The 16,321-nt window shown below is 36.7% G+C and overlaps 1 protein-coding gene, 1 long non-coding RNA gene and 1 pseudogene across 4 annotated transcripts in view; 1 reads left to right on the top strand and 2 right to left on the bottom strand.

The window, feature by feature from the left end:
- The window catches only part of LOC308641398, a 45,869-nt gene that overhangs the window by 18,817 nt on the left and 10,731 nt on the right, over window positions 1-16,321 (top strand). Inside the window, exon 3 of the long non-coding RNA XR_014020450.1 lies at window positions 8,184-8,278. This is a non-coding gene — a long non-coding RNA (uncharacterized lncRNA). The remainder of the gene's footprint in view (window positions 1-8,183; window positions 8,279-16,321) is intronic.
- On the bottom strand, window positions 1,646-2,028 carry LOC308641395 (non-histone chromosomal protein HMG-14-like; annotated as a pseudogene). The gene has a single exon. The product of its transcript is annotated as a non-histone chromosomal protein HMG-14-like (transcript).
- Window positions 10,177-16,321, bottom strand: part of QSER1 (glutamine and serine rich 1) — a 95,104-nt gene continuing 88,959 nt past the window's right edge. For both annotated transcript variants that reach the window (XM_081279971.1, XM_081279972.1), the window contains exon 13: window positions 10,177-14,552. In XM_081279971.1, coding sequence (XP_081136097.1) covers window positions 14,412-14,552 — 141 coding nt within the window. In that variant the 3' untranslated portion in view covers window positions 10,177-14,411. The remainder of the gene's footprint in view (window positions 14,553-16,321) is intronic.

Here is a 16,321-nt window from a genome sequence, read left to right as displayed (position 1 = left end):
ACTCATGATGGTTCTTTTATTTATTTATTTTTGGTGGACTGGGGATTGAACACAGGAGTGAGCTACATCCCCAGCTCTACTTTTTATTTTGAGACAGGGTCTTGCCAAGTTGCTCAGGCTGGCCTTGAACTTGTGATTCTCCTGCCTCATATTCCTAAATCACTGGAATTAAGGGTGAGTATGCCACTACATGAGGTCCAATGTGTTTTTAATGTCTTAGGATGAATGCTTAAGTCATTAATCATAGAGATTTCTACTTTATAATGTACAAAATGTTATACATTTCCCTGTGAGCACTGCTTGACCCTCTTTTTAAAAATTTTTTTTTGGTGGGGGGATAACGGGGATTGAACTCAGGGGTATCCGACAACTGAGCCACATTCCCGGCCCTATTTTATTTTGGTTTTTATTGACTTTATTAAGAATCAGTACACAGATATTTCACTTTGTACACAATTCTTAACACATGTATTGGAATAACTTCTTTTTCAGTTATTCCAGTGACTTTCCAGCTTTGAATCTGGAGATAAATTTTTCTTAATAGAATATCAAGTACCAGTATCTTTGAATGCTCTTGTTACCTAGGTCCCACTAATTCAAAACTTTGTCACACACACAACATATTCAAATTTTCCATCTTTCACAGCACATTAAAAATATTAGGGGGGGGGGGGCTGGGGTTGTGGCTCAGTGATAGAGAGCTTGCCTAGTATGCAAGAGACACTGGGTTCGATTCTCAGCATCACATACAAATAAACAAATTGAAGGTCCATCAAGAACTAATTTAAAAAAAAAAAAATATATATATATATATTAGGGGGCTGGGGCTATAGCTCAGTGGCAGAGTACTTGCCTACAATGTGTGAGGCACTGGGTTCGATCCTCAGCACCACATAAAAAAATAAATAAAGGCATGCTGTCCATCTATAACTATGAAAACATTTAAAAATATATATATTAGGAAAACCAGACTTCCACAACCAAGGATGTTATAGAGTATATACAATTCTGACAGCAGTGATCCAGTAGTGGTCTTCTTCAGGAAACAATTCTAAAAAATACAGGAATAGAAGTAATTTAAAATATTCAAGACATTAAATGCAATACTGTGGCTCCAAACTGCCATTTAATATGCTTTGTATTGTAGAATATAAAACCAACACCACCCACAGAATGTTAAGTTGACATCCAAGACAGTCCAACTCCCATAATTCAATATCCCACTATTATCTAGTTGTACCCCACAATAACCAGCAAATTATTTCATTTAAAAAATGGGATGAAGTGGGATTCCCTTTTTTTTTTTTAAAGAGAGAGTGAGAGAGGAGAGAGAGAGAGAGAGAGAGAGAGAGAGAGAGAGAGAGAGAGAGAATTTTTAATATTTATTTTTCAGTTCTCGGTGGACACAACATCTTTGTTGGTATGTGGTGCTGAGGATCGAACCCGGGCCGCACGCATGCCAGGGAGCGCGCTACCGCTTGAGCCACGTCCCCAGCCCATAAAATAGGTTTAATTGGGATTCCCTTTTTTAAAAAAATGTTTCTAGAGCTACTAAAAAACTTGCATTTACAAAATAGTTGATAAAAATATTCCTCTGGATTGTACAAAAAGGGAGACAGGACCACTGATGAGACATGGTGTGTGATTAATCAGACTTGGCTTCTTTCTCTTCTGCTTCATCAGAGGCTGGACTCCCTCGTTTTTCGTTTCTCAGTTTTCTGCAGGTAAATCTTGAGTTTCTTGGTTGGCTACTTAAGCTGTTTTCCCTTTGCTTCCTTTTTGAAGTTTTTTGTCTGACGATTTATCCTTGCCCGCCGCTTTCCAGGGCTAGGCGTCCGCCTTGGCAGAAGGAGACTTAGCTAACAGGTTGCCGACCTCCGTTTGGGCTCCTTCTTCGCTGCAGAGCTGACCTTCCTCTTGAGCATCCTGGCGACGCGCTGGACAAACGCGGGAGCCATCCGAAGCTGCGCTGCCTGGCTGCTGCCACAGCACCCATCGCCGAGCTGCTGAGACCCACAGAGGAGGCGATGGGAGAACCGCCCCAGCCCTATTTTGTATTTTATTTAGAGACAAGGTCTCACTGAATTGCTTAGGACCTCTCTAAATTGCTGAGGCTGGTTTTGAACTCATGATCCTCCTGCTTCAGCCTCCCAAACTTTTGGGTTTACAGGTGTGCACCACTGTGCCGGGCTTGACCCTCTTTTGATGTTATCTTTTCATTTTAATTCAGTTGAAAATATTTTCTATTTTTATTATTTTCTTCTTTGACCTGTGGTTGATTTATTTAACTTACTAATATTTGAGAATTTCCAGATATTTTATGATAGTTTTTTGTTTTTTCCTTTTTTAAAAATTTATTTCTTACATACATGACAATAGTGGAGTGCATTACATTCATGATTATCCATTCACAGCTCAATTTTTTGTAACTCTGTATATAAAGTATGTTCATGCCAAATTATGCCATTATACATGAGCTCTCTTATTTTTTTGCATACAATTCTTAATACACCTTTTTACCACCATTTATCATATCTCTATTTGTATATAAGGTATGTTGACACCAAATTCACATCTTCATCCATGTATTTTGTATAATGATGACCCTCTCCTTCCACCATCCTAGCTATTCCCCTTCTCCCTCCCATTCCCTCCCACCCCATTCCCTATGTAGAGGTAATTTTTCTCCCATTATTTTATGATAGTTTTTAAAATTTTTTGAAGTTGTAGATGGACAACATGACTTTATTTATTTATTTATTTATTTATCTTTATATGGCTTTGAGGATCGAACCCAGTGCCTCAGCATGCTAGGCAAAAGACCTGCTGCTGAGATACAGCCCCAGGCCCTATGATATTGTTTTATAATTTAATTTCAGCATGGTCAGAGAATGAACATACTTTATATGATTGAGTCCATTAACATTCATTGAATTTTTGTTCAAGGAATTTGTTCCTTTTGTTCAAGGAATTTTGTTTCATGTCCCAGAATAATTGTTGGTAAAGCCTTGTGTGCACTTGACAAGAAGGATGTTGGGCATGGTGTTCTATAAATACCAAGTAAGCCAGGTGTAGTGGCACACACCTGTAATCCCAGCAACTTGGGAGGCTGAGGCAGGAGTTCCAAGCCAGCTTCAGCAATGTAGTGAGGCCTACACAACTTAAAAGAGACCTTGTCTCAAAAGAAAACAAAAAGGGCTTGGGAGGTAGGTCAGTAGTTAAGTTCCTCTGGGCTCAATCCTAGGTACCCAAACAAACAACAAAAACCAAACAACAATGAAAACAAAACAACAACAACAACAAAAAAACCCAATTAAGTTAGTTGATAGTACTGTCATTTATATCCTTATTGATATTCTGCCTCCTTGTTCTATCAATTATTAAAGATAGGTGTTGAAGTAATCATCTATAATTGTGGGTCTATTTTCTCCTTTCAGTTATATCACTTTTTGCTTCATATATCTCAGAGCTGTTATTAGGTACAAAATAATTAGGATTGTTATGTTCTTTTTTTTCTGGTACCAGGGATTGAACCTAGGGTACTTAACCACTGAGCCACATCCCTGGCTCCTCCCCACTGCCTTTAAAAAAATTATTTTGAAATAGGGTCTAAGTTGCTGAGGCTGGCTTTAAACTTGCAATTCTCCTGCCTCAGCCTCAGGAGTCACTGGGATTATATATACATACCAATATGCCAGGCAATATTGGTATGTACTCTTGATGAATGACCCCACTATCATTATGAATTGACTCTCTTTAATACTGGTGGTAGTTTCTGCCTTGTAATCTACTTTGCTAGAGTAGTACTCCTGCCCTATCTGCCATTTCATTTTCCAAAAATTTGTTATCTATATATACAGTGTGAAAATAGAAAATTCCAGAAACAAACAATCCCTAAGTTTCAAATTGCAGTGTTTTGAGTAGCATGATAAAATCTTGTGCACACTCTGTCCTGCCCAGGATATGACTCAACCTCTCATCCAGTGTACCCTTACTGCATGATATTAGTCATGTGGTAGTTATCTAGACCAACTGTTGTGATATTATAGATCTTGTGTCCAGATAACCCTTATTTTACTTAGTAATTGCCCCAAAGCACCATTATGATGTCTATAGGGTTTAGTACTAGCCATAATTTTAGGCATCTATTGGAGGTCTTGAGAATGTACACATCCCCTATGGAAAAGTGGGGTCTACTGAAATATAGCCCATCCAGTTTTCTTTTGGTTACTAAGTAAATTGTATAATATTTTCCTAGGGCTGCCATAACATATTATCACAAACTGTTTTTTTGTTTTGTTTTTCTTGGTACTGGAGATTGTGCCTAGGGACACTTTACCACTGGATCACATCCCCAGCTCTTTTTTAATTTTGTGACAGGGTCTTGGTAAGTTGCTTAGGGCCTGGTTAAATTGCTGAGGCCGGCCTCAAATTTGTTATCCTTCTGCCTCACCCTTCAAAGTCACTGGGATTACAGGCATGAGCTATTGAACCCACTAAATTATCACAAAGGATGACTTAATAGAAAATGCTTCTCTCACAGGAGCAGAAGTCCAAAATCAAGGTGCAGGGGCCACATTCCCTCCAAGAGGAGTTCCAGGTGTTTCTTGGGTCTATGTAACTCCATGTGCCTGCATCTTTATATCACTTCTATGTCTTTTTCTCTTCCATCTTTTATTGCGGCACTTGTTTTAGAGCTAGGACCAACCTGGATAATTCAAGATGATACAAAGATTCTTAAGTTCATTACATCTCCAGTCTATTTCCAACTAGGGTTACATTCACAGAGATGCCAGAAAGCCTGCTCTGTTATGTGAGGATAGTGAAAAGGCAGCTGTTTGCAAGCTAGAACCCTCTGGGTTTAGCCTTTAGAACTGTGAGAAAATAAATGTATTGTCCAAGCCACCTCATCTATGCTGTTTTGTTATAGCAGCTTGAGCAAACTCAGCTTGAGCTGTAGGCATAGTGATGATGTTTCATATTTCTCACTTGGAAGGCAGAGTACATTACTAGTATGAACATACCTAAATGAAGGTAAGTGCCAATGTCTTGGCTGGACACAGAATCACGAGCCACCACAGCTTTGTTGATTCAAACAGCAATTCTTTATTCCTGAACTCGCACCGGCCTCTATACACGTTCTGGGGAAATCCCAGTTCTGCTGCCGCCCAATTCACCTACTCCACGAGGCTTTCTTTTCCAATACTTTCTTAATCTCACAAGAACTCAACGGGAACTCAGGCAGCAGGAACGCCCTATTCCCAGCAGCAATAATCTTCAACCTCGAACTTCCCTAAAACCCATATTGTCTTAAACTGGGAACGCCTTAAACTTGTCTTAAACCGGGAACGCCCTAAACCCAAGGAGCGGGATACTTCCTCAAACTGCAGGATACACCCTAATCCTGGATCCACCCTCGTCCTTGAGCAGGGTCACCTTTCTCAAACACACATGCAATGTCAACAGCGAAATTCCAAGGCAAGTCCATTTAACATGGGGTACGCTGGCAAGGAAATTTTGATGCGTCATTCCTACTTGGCAATGGCCCTCAGCAGGTAAGTTTTTGCAATGCTTTTGAATGACGCTTTAAAAAATACTCTTGATGGTGAATTGTTTGTAAGCTCCTGTGATAACGTTAATACATTCACATTATTGTCATCAGAAGTTCGAACAGTTTCCAGAGGGAATCTCAACTCAGGACAAGTGGAGTTCTTGGCATATATGCCAGAAAAGAATTTTAGCATGTGCCAGAGACACAGATGAAAATTTACTTAGGAAAGCAGAGACACGCACATTCAAGGAAGAATGTGAGCTATCTCAAAGGAAGAAGCTTTTGGGGTAGAGCAAGGAATACACATTCAAGGGAGAGTGCAGGCCAGCAATCTTTTGGTGTGAGTTGTTATGTATAAAGGGACCATTGCTAGGGGCTGGCCAGTCTAGAGGTGGAGTCACGGCAGTCACACAATTTTGGGCCAGTTTTCCCTGTGCTGGCACATTGCCCTTGCATTAGTTTTTGCAGGCAAGGGCATGGGTCAGAGGTACAGGCCAAGGAATGGGCTGCGTGCTGAGGGGTTGGAGGGGCATTTTCTGTATTTCAATGATTTCTGACTTCCCTGTGTCCCAAAGGCTGATGGGCTTTTCACTTTTGAGACTCACCAGTTGTTTAAAAATCCTAAATTCTTGATTTCACTTAAGTCACATAGTAATAAACTCAGTGGAATGCCAGGAACCATCGTGAACTATGTGTGAACTAAAATCAGAGGAAAGCCTTTGGGTAGGAAAGTCTGGTATCTGGGAACTCACAGCGGCACTTTTGCAGATGAAATTCCCAATACATGTGAATTCCTATCTACCCAATACATGTGAATTCCTATCTAGCTCTGCCACAAGTTCTGCACAGTACTGGAGATGGGGTGGGTGACCTGCTGGAGCCACATAGCCACACAGCCTCTCAGATATGGGTGTGGCTTGCCAAGATGCCAATCAACCTGTTGCCGGCCAGACACCAAGAAGCAAGACTCCACCCACTGAAACCTTATCTCTGCCTTTGATGTACTCCTTAAAGAACCAGAGCCATTTTTCATTCATTCAGTTCCAGCTCCTATGTGTACTGGATCTATACCAGGCCTTCCTTAAAACCTACTTTCTGGCTCTGTCTCTTAATTCTTTACTAATTATTTCAGACTTTCATTTTCTCAGATGGCTCATCACCTCCTGAGCAGAAAACTACCCTGGCAGGGTGCTGGTTCCCCCACATAGTGGAGGATTGGCATTAAAAAGACCTTCTACTGGGGCTGGGGTTGTAGCTCAGTGATAGAGCGCTTGCCTAGCATGTATGAGGCACTGGGTTCAATTCTCAGCACCACATATAAATACATAAATAAATAAATTAAAGGTCCATTGACAACTAAAAGATTAAAAAAAAAAAAAGACCTTCTACTGATTAGCCCACAAAGTTTTTAAGTCATTCATAAAGTCTATGGAAGAACACCAACTTGAGGAATTCACTCTAAAGCCAGGTTCTTTGCTTGCTAGAGTTTTGCTAGTCTTGTTTCACTGCTCAAAGTTACCTGTTCTCTAATGATAGCCCATTCATTTCCATGGATTAAATGGAAAATAAATATAAGAATCAAGAAAACTGATTCTGGCCTATTGGAAAATAAGCACAGGGAGAATAAGAGGGTAGCATGAAAAGGACAGGTACTCTAAGGAGACATTTTTCTCTTAAAGATAGAAAAGGAAGGAAGGAAAGAAGGGACTGTGACAACAGGGTATCTTGAACTACTATAAGAAGCCAATGTGAAAATACTAAACTGACTTCAAACTCTTTTGTACATTCATCTATTTGTATATCATCTATTCAATACATACCTATCAAGTTGCTATTGCATAAAATTCTTTGTGCTCTTGGAGATATAAGGATGAAGGTTATGTGGATATAGACTCTAAGCACTTCATAATTCCTAGTGAATTCACCTAGTGACATTTCTAATTAATATTTCATTAATATCACAATAGGAACTAAGTGGTATTAAGGGGTATGTGTGTGTGTAAAATAGAAGCCTAGTGATTTTGAAGTTAGTCTTGCAAAATAGTAAAAAAATGTAGCAATACTTTCCCATTTTTTAATTGGTGCATCATAGTCATACATAATTATGGGATTTGTTGTTACATATTCCTACATGCACACAATATAGTTTGTCAATCTCAATCCCCAGCACTTCCCCCCTCACCTTCACCCCACCCCACCTTCCACCTCTTGGTCCCTTCCCTCCACTTTTTCCTCTCTAGCTTCCACATATGACATAAAACATATGTCCCTTGACCTTCTGAATTTGTTTTGGGGTACTGGAGATCGACTCCAGGAGTGCTTAACCCCTGAGCTACCTCCCATCTCTTTTTGAGACTGGATCTTGCTAAATTGCTCAGGGCCTCGCTAAATTGCTGATGATGACGTTGAACTTAAATCCTCCTGAGTACCTGATATGCCACCACACCTGGCAACCTTCTAAGTTTGACTTATTTTGCCTAACATAACGAAGACCTTTCCATTCTTAAGGTTCTGCTATGCTGCTCTGAGTGCTGCTGAATGGTAGCTCTTTATATTTCTCCAAACATTCCAGTGTATCTACAGTCAAAGAATATTAAGTTTAAAAAGGACTTGTTTCTTACCTCACTTGCAGGATGAGGAAATGACTCCAGACTAGGCTTCATGCCCTGCCTGATGGAGCTCCAGCGGTGGCAGAACTGAAGTAGGAACTGTTCTCCTGAAAACTAGGTAGGTAGCCCACCCCTTCCATCGTCCACTTGTGTCAAATCTTCTATCAAGGCCCTGCCAAGTGGATAGTGCTTTCAGGAAGCCTTCCCTGACCCTCCCCAAGTAAATATAACTCTCCCACCAGAGTGTTTTGCTCATAAGTGCATGTTATATATACTAAAGTTTTCACCAGACTTTCTTCTCTAATTATTCTGCCTGGAAAATCTCAAGCCCAAAAGAGGAATACATGTGTACTCCCTGGGCTCTCTTTGGATCTGAGGATCAAAGGTGAAAAATGATGGCCACTGTATTGTTTTTCATAAAATACCATTTTTTTCATATTACACAAACTCTTGGTATAGTCATTTTTTTCTGATGTAGCACTTACTATTGCTTAGTAATATTATTTATGCCTTACCTGTAAAATCCAACAGATACTTTCTTGTTTTTACCTACTTTAAATCCCAGTGATTTTTCTTTCATATCTAAGTATTCATCAACTATTTAATAAGAATATACCATGTTTCAGATAGTGTACTAACTAGATGCTGGGAATGCAATGGTGAGCAAAACATGTGGAGATGACAAGAACCAGCAAAAGAGAAAACACCAATCACAACAAAGTATGATAAATACTACACTGAAGGAATCAAGAGTGCATAAACTGTTTTAGAGGATTAAAACCTAACTGGGTTCTGCAGAAGTGATGTTAAAATGAAGTATGGAGAATAAAGAGTTCACTAAAGGAAGAATAGTTTCAAAGAGGGAACAAGAAGAACTGAAGCCAGGTGTGGTGGCACATATCTGTAATCCCAGCTGCTGGGGAGGCTGAAGCAGGAGGATCACAAGTTCAAAGCCAGCCTCAGCATTGGCAAGGTGATAAGCAACTCAGTCAGACTCTGTCTCTAAATAAAATACAAAAAATAGGGCCAGAGATGTGGCTCAGTGGTTGAGTGCACCCGAGTTCAATCCCTAGTACCAAACCAAACCAAACCAAACCCCCAAACAAACAAACAAAAACTGAGGGCACAGAAAAAAATCATATATTTGAGGAATGAAGGATGGTCCTAAAGACTGAGCCACAATGAAGATGGGCAGGAGTAAGGAGGGGCCATTTAATACAGGAATTTGGGGATGAGGATAAAAAATGTCAGGTTTAAAGGAATGAAAAACCATGAAAAGATTGTGAAAATGGGGAGGACAGTGGAAAGATAAATAATTTTTGTTGTTGCCCTATTCTTATACTTTAAGGAGTCAAAGGAAAATCTATATTTAGTTTGGGTAAAAATAATAAACTTGCCAAGTATCGCAGGTAAATTATATGTAAAATACAAGTTATTTCTGCAAAGCAGTTTCTTGACTCCTGATTAATATTACAAAACAGATAAGACATTTAACAATAGACCAATAGGTAATTGTATCCTCCTTTAATTTGAAACCAGTCAGCTCTAAATTATTCATCCTAGCTCAAGAACAGATATATGCATAACTTAAAATGATCAATAACCAAGATCATTTTGATTTTACTTTGGAATATGCTTTTTAATTTTCAATTAAACATAAGTATCTCTGAAATGTTAGACTTTATTTAAAACTCTAACAGAGAAAAGGGGCAATCCACGGTGCAAAGTCTTATGATGCATCCTCTACTAGGAACTGAAAGTATGTTTCAGGCCAATATCAGACTTAATGGAGTAGCTTTTTTTCTTTACACTTTTCCACACTGACTTTTTAAAATACCAAGTAGTAGTAGCTTTATTATTTTTCTAGTAATAAAATATTTATATTTGAAAAACCAAAGAGTGAAAGTATCCTCTTCTACATTTTTCTGGAGAAGGATCAGATTAAATAATTGAGTTTAGAGAGCTTCTCTGATACAAAGCACATTTAAAAAAATACTAGTAGAAAAAGCCCGACAGGAACAAATCGTTAACAAAGCATAATACTATAAGAGCTATCCTCTAGGTTTGTAACTTGGATAATGACTATTTTGGCAAATATATGAAAATACTAAAATAAACAGCAGTTTTAGCAACCAATGGTGAACAAAACAAAGATGCTACAGAATTTTTAAATATTGGCATAGATACTGATTAAAGATTTATATTTCCTGTGTAAAATAATGTTTTTACAACCAAAACTAGTTACAAGATAGTCAATGTACTGAGAATTACTTCATTTGCAATACTGAATACTTTTTAATATTAGATGAAAGTTAAGACAGAAACTTATTTAGAAATCAATGGACAGGGAAAACTGTCTTACTTAGGCAATAGTTTAAAACATAACAAAAATATTTTGGTATTATCAATTATTTCTAGCTATTAATAAGATTAGAAAGATCTAACTTCACAGCTGTAAAATTTACTTGACTTAACTATCATCTGAGAAAGTAATGGGTGGGCCCTATACCATCTGTATAATAACTGTTTAGTAATGTTGGTATATGTTCTATGAAGGATCTGAACTTGGTGCTTTTGTCTACTTACTTAGTAGTTCAGTTGTTAATTCTTAAAAAACAAACAAAACAAAAAACCCAAACATTCTGATTTTGTTGTTTAAAAAAATGTTTTCATTTTAATGGTCTGAGTTAGTAACAAACAAATATACAAAACTGTCTTTCACATTTCCATACATTGTACTATGGACCGAATGAAAACTCTGGACTACAAATGCAGGTTTCTTTGTATCCTTTTTTGTTGGTGTTGCTATGCTGAGGATTGAACCCAAGGTCTTACACATACTAGGCAAGTGCTTTGCCACTGAGTTATATCCTCAGCCTCCTTGTGTCCTTGACTTCAATTATTGTCACTTATAAATAAAGGCAATTTGCAAAAACATGCATTTGTGAACAGATGCCAGACGTTGTGCATGTAAATTAATGCACAGCCAATAGTGTACATTGTTTGTTTATACAGTTGTGTGTCAAGTATAACTGCATAACTGACATAGAACCAGTTATCCTGGAATATTCCACACTATTTGAAAAGCATTTTTGTGAAACAGATGGAAATACAGTTTAAAACAAAAGCTGTATTCTACAAATACAATAAAATTCACAATTTAGCATCTGAAGCAGCTTTTAGGAAGGTTAGTTCAATATCCCTGCTCCTGTATTGGATTTACGGGTATATCTTCAAAATTATGGGTTGGAATATAGCTGCTTTAAAGAAAATAAATATGCATATTAAGAGAAAAATTATGGTTTAAAAATATGAATTTTCAAAAATAGTCCCAATGCATGAGTCTACCTATATATTTTCAAGTTTTAGAAATTTAAAGAACTTCAGAATTTTGAAAGCAATCTGAAAAACTTCTAAACCTTTTTAAAATATGATTTTTTCCATCTTACTAATGTTTCCTATTTGGTAACTTAACAGAAAAATGGACAGCTTCTAGTTAAACTTACTGTGATAATTCATAATTATAAATTTATGACTTCATTAGAAGGTCAAGTAATTGGAAATTGGGTTATAATGAAAATGATAAGGAAGGAGGCCCCTTTCTCCAACCACTCATCTGAACTAGTAATAAGCACCAACACACTGAATTTTTTTACATTAAATTATTTCCAGAAATCTATAGGTAGGAAAATCCAATATTTCTTAAAAATATTTTCCTGGGTTGTGGTAGCATGTGCTTTACCTCTTTAAATCTATCTACAACCTAAGTTATTTCTATATTATAAATTTTAACTCCCTGGCAAGGAATGTAAATGCTAACAGGCTAGATATTTATTTAACTTCATACAAACAGAGGACTTGGGCATGATTCTCAGAGTAAAGTCCCCCTTTTCCCTAAGGCCTGAGGTTGATGTTTTTGCCTATGCTATATGGAACAAATGAGAGAAGATGATGCATCTAAACTACTAGGATTTCTTTGAGTCAGTATCATAGGACTTGGCCTCCCATATTAAGAAAACACTTGTTTTACTAACTAACTCATATGAATACTGCTGTAAACACTGTAAGGACAATTGCAGTTCAAAAGGAAATGGGCTATGTTCTATGGAAAATGAGATTAACTTTAAAGAAATATCTTCGTTTTCCATGGGGCTTACCCATGAGGAAAATGTGGCTATAATTTCAAATATCTACTTCAATGATTACCTAAACGCAAAGTGTCTTTTAATAATATTTAAACTATAAATGATTGAGGAAAGTAAGCCAGGGGAGAATTGTAAAGATGTATACTTACAACACTACATCAGGAGATGTAGTTCTCTACTCTGTACTTTGAAAATGAAAGAAACCAATTCTGCCCAGAGTCAATACTACAAGAAAGAAATATGGCTTCTTCCTACTTTTCTCTACATGCAAAATTAATTTTATGATTTTCCCACTGCTGATATTCTCCATCTCTCTCATGAGTCAGGCAAATTAATCTAATAGATTACTTTTGTTTTCACAATGTTTTAAAAAACCTTTCAGAAATGGAATATTTAACACTTGAGGAAAATTTCTATTATTGAATACCTTATCTAATGGCAGGTATAAGTATTAAGGATTATTGCTTTTAATAAGATAACCAATAGAAATAAATTTAAGCTAAACTCACATACTTATTTTTAACCCAATGCTATCATGTTTTATTCACAAATCAAGTGACATTTGCCTTCAATTCTTTGCCAGTTTACTGAAGTTTTAAATATAAGAAGTTGGTCTGTTAACTTGATATCAAGACAACAGAAATATCCACATAATCATGACTTATTTGGGCATTGAGCAGGAACACTGCTTTCTTGATAGGACTTAAGGCACTAAATGGTGGTAAAATAAACAAAAGTATGAAGATTAACAACTTCTTTAGAATCCTAAAAAAGGAGATAGTTTAGAATGACACTAGTAAATCTTTTCCACAAACAAATAAGGCATCCTGTTGGCAAACACAAATAAAACACAAGGTCATATTGAACCTAATACATTCACTGTCTTAGCTAAACTACTTAAACCTCTAGCTACCAAACTTAAGAAAGCTACAATAGTGTGTATAAAGGTTGAAAAGGCACCACAAAGAGAACTCTATCACTTCCAGTTCTAAGAGTTAAGGAAGCTGTGCGTAACACTGCAATGTCATCTGATTATCCATTTATTCTTTCCAATGTATCATGTAGTTATATTTTTACTTCAACAAATTAGTGAATGAAATACTAGTTTAATAATAAATTTATTTAATGAAATAGGAAATTGCTGCAGTGTCTAACACAGCCCCATTTATAAAGCTAAATGAATTCTAGCATTGAATGCATATTCTGGATAACACTGGAGCAAATCTGTATGAACAAAAATGATTACCTCAACATGAAATTTACAACAGAAATTCAACATATAACTAAATAGGATTTACTGAAAGCCATGAAGTATAGCACAGATACAGAGAACATAATTATAACCACAGCATTTTCCTTGTGAAAAATACAGCTATTAGTAAAATAAAATGTACAATTGAAAAATTTCCAGAGGAAAAAACACAGTATAAACAAAAATACTTTTCTTTGAGATAGGGAAAATAGTCTGTCACTGTTTTTTTTTCATTACAATATAATTTGACACAAAAAGCAGTCATAGAATTGCACCAATTCCACATCCAGTTTCCTGAACATGTTAAAAGGAGTCCATAAAGCAGAATGCAGTTTCTGAATTTTATATTTTAAATCGATGATATTCCCATATAGGATGTTACATCACACCAGATCTGTTTACATAATGTACAATACTTTCAGTTTTGTGGCCAGACATGAATACAAATGCATGCTTTTTTGCCACCTCTCTTTCATTCTGGCATGTAGTGTAGCCAGAGTCAGAAATAATGAAGTTACTTAAGTGTTCTTTCTCTAATAATAAAGAAAAACTATATTTAGTGCATGCTTCATCATTTGTCAAAAAAAATTTCTGAAAATAAAATTCAGTTACTCAATGGTTTACAAAATAGAAAAATCATTCATTAGGATAAAAATGTGGTAGGATTAAGGTCCATTTCTAAGGACTGACTTCCTTGACAGCACCACTATTCTTCTGCAGAGGTTCTGGTGAAAGTTTGGTGATGGAAGTAGCACACCTGCAGGAGGCCTCTGCTTGACAATTGATTATCTGTGACCACTCCTCCTCTGCTATTTCATTAGTGCTATAAAAAAGATGGGATTTTTGTGGAAATGTTAGGAACATTTCTGCTGTACATGATTTAGAAGTTCTCCAAATTTTTCAAACAGATCCTCTACCCATTTTACATTTTTCATACAAAGTTGAACAATTTCCTCTTGTCCTAAATCTTCATTTTTTTTCTGCACAGAGGAAATCTAAAATAAAAAAAAAGTGTCACATTAATCTCCAGGATACACAAAGAACTCACAAAACTTAAAATAAAAAAAAAAAAAAAAGGAAAGGAAAGAAAAAACCCAATAAATAAATAGGCAAAGGAACTGAACAGGCAGGTACTTCATAGATGAAGAAATATGAATGGTCAACAAATATATGAAAAAATGTTCAATACCTCTAGAAATTAGAGAAATGCAAATTAAAACTACACTGAGATTGTATCTCACTATAGTCAGAATGGCAATTATGAAGAATATAAAGCCAGGCATGGTGGCACACTATAATCCCAGAGGCTTGGGAGGCTGAGACAGGAGAATTGTGAGTTCAATGCCAGTCTCAGCAACAGGGAGGTGCTAAGCAACTCAGTGAGACCCTGTATCTAAATAAAATACAAAATAGGGCTGGGGGATGTGGCTCAGTGGTTGAGTGACCCTAAATTCAATCCCTGGTACCAAAAAAAAAAAAAAAAAAAAAAGAATATAAGTAACAATAAATGTTGGAGAGGATTGCGGAAAAGGTACATTCAAACATTGCTGGTGGGACTGCAAATTGGTGCAACCACTCTGGAAAGCAGTGTGGAGATTCCTCAGAAAACTTGCAATGGAACCACCACTAGACTCAGTTATCCCACTCCTCAGCATATACCCAAAGGACTTAAAATCAGCATACTATAGTGGTGCAGCCATAACAATGTTCATAGCAGCTCAATTCATTTTTTTTAATTTAGACAATATATTTTTAAGTTGTTGATGTACCTTTATTTCATTTATTTGTATGTGGTGCCAAAAATTGAACTCAGTGCCTCACCGATGCTAGGTAAGTGCACTACCATTGAGCCATAACCCCAGCCCCAGCAGCTCAATTCATAACAGCCAAACTATGTAGCCAACCTAGATGCTCTTCAACAGATTAATGGATAAAGAAAATGTGGTACATATACATAATGGAATGTTTACTCAGGTGTACAGAAGTTATGGCATTTGCTGGTAAATGGATGGAACTGCAGAATATCATGCGGAGTATTAAATAAGCCAATCCCAAAAAACCAAAGGCCAAATGTTTTCTCTGATATGTGGATGCCAACACACAATAAGGGTAGAGGGGGAGGGAAGAACAGTTCATTGGATTAGACAAAGGGGAATGAAGGTAGCAGGATGGGATTAGGAAAGACAATAGAATTAATTGGACATAACTTTCCTATGTTCATATATGAATACAGGTGAAACTTCACATCATATACAACTGCAAAAACGGGATCCTATAGAATAAGTTGTATTCTATGTATGTATAGTATGTCAAAATACACTCTACTGTATTGTATATCTAAAAAGAACAAATGAAAAAGAAAAAGTACCACATTAACTTTTACTTCACTTTATATTCAACCCCCTCACGAGGCCATATGCTTTCTATATCTTCAATGAAAAGATGAATTTATTAATTCATCAACATGTACTGATTTTTTTCTTACTCCCAACCATGGAGAATGTTTATTTCAGATAAATTTAAGTGAGTCTAATCCTATTATCACTGGCTCCATGGGAGCAGAAAGGAAGGCTAGAAAAACTGCTTCAGACTTTCTCGATTCCTTCCAATTGTGTTAAAAACCAAATGACAAATATTGAGTTTAATTCTGTACTTCAGATCACTGTGAAAATAGTCAACATATTTTGCGTCACCACCTTTGCTAGACTATACTAGACTACTAAAACATCAGATGTTGTTTTGCGACAACTTAACATTTTACAAT

Source organism: Spermophilus citellus (assembly GCF_964194105.1).
Source record: "Spermophilus citellus genome assembly, chromosome: 2".
NCBI classification, from domain to species: domain Eukaryota; kingdom Metazoa; phylum Chordata; class Mammalia; order Rodentia; family Sciuridae; genus Spermophilus; species Spermophilus citellus.
This window is presented reverse-complemented; position numbering and strand designations above follow the sequence as displayed.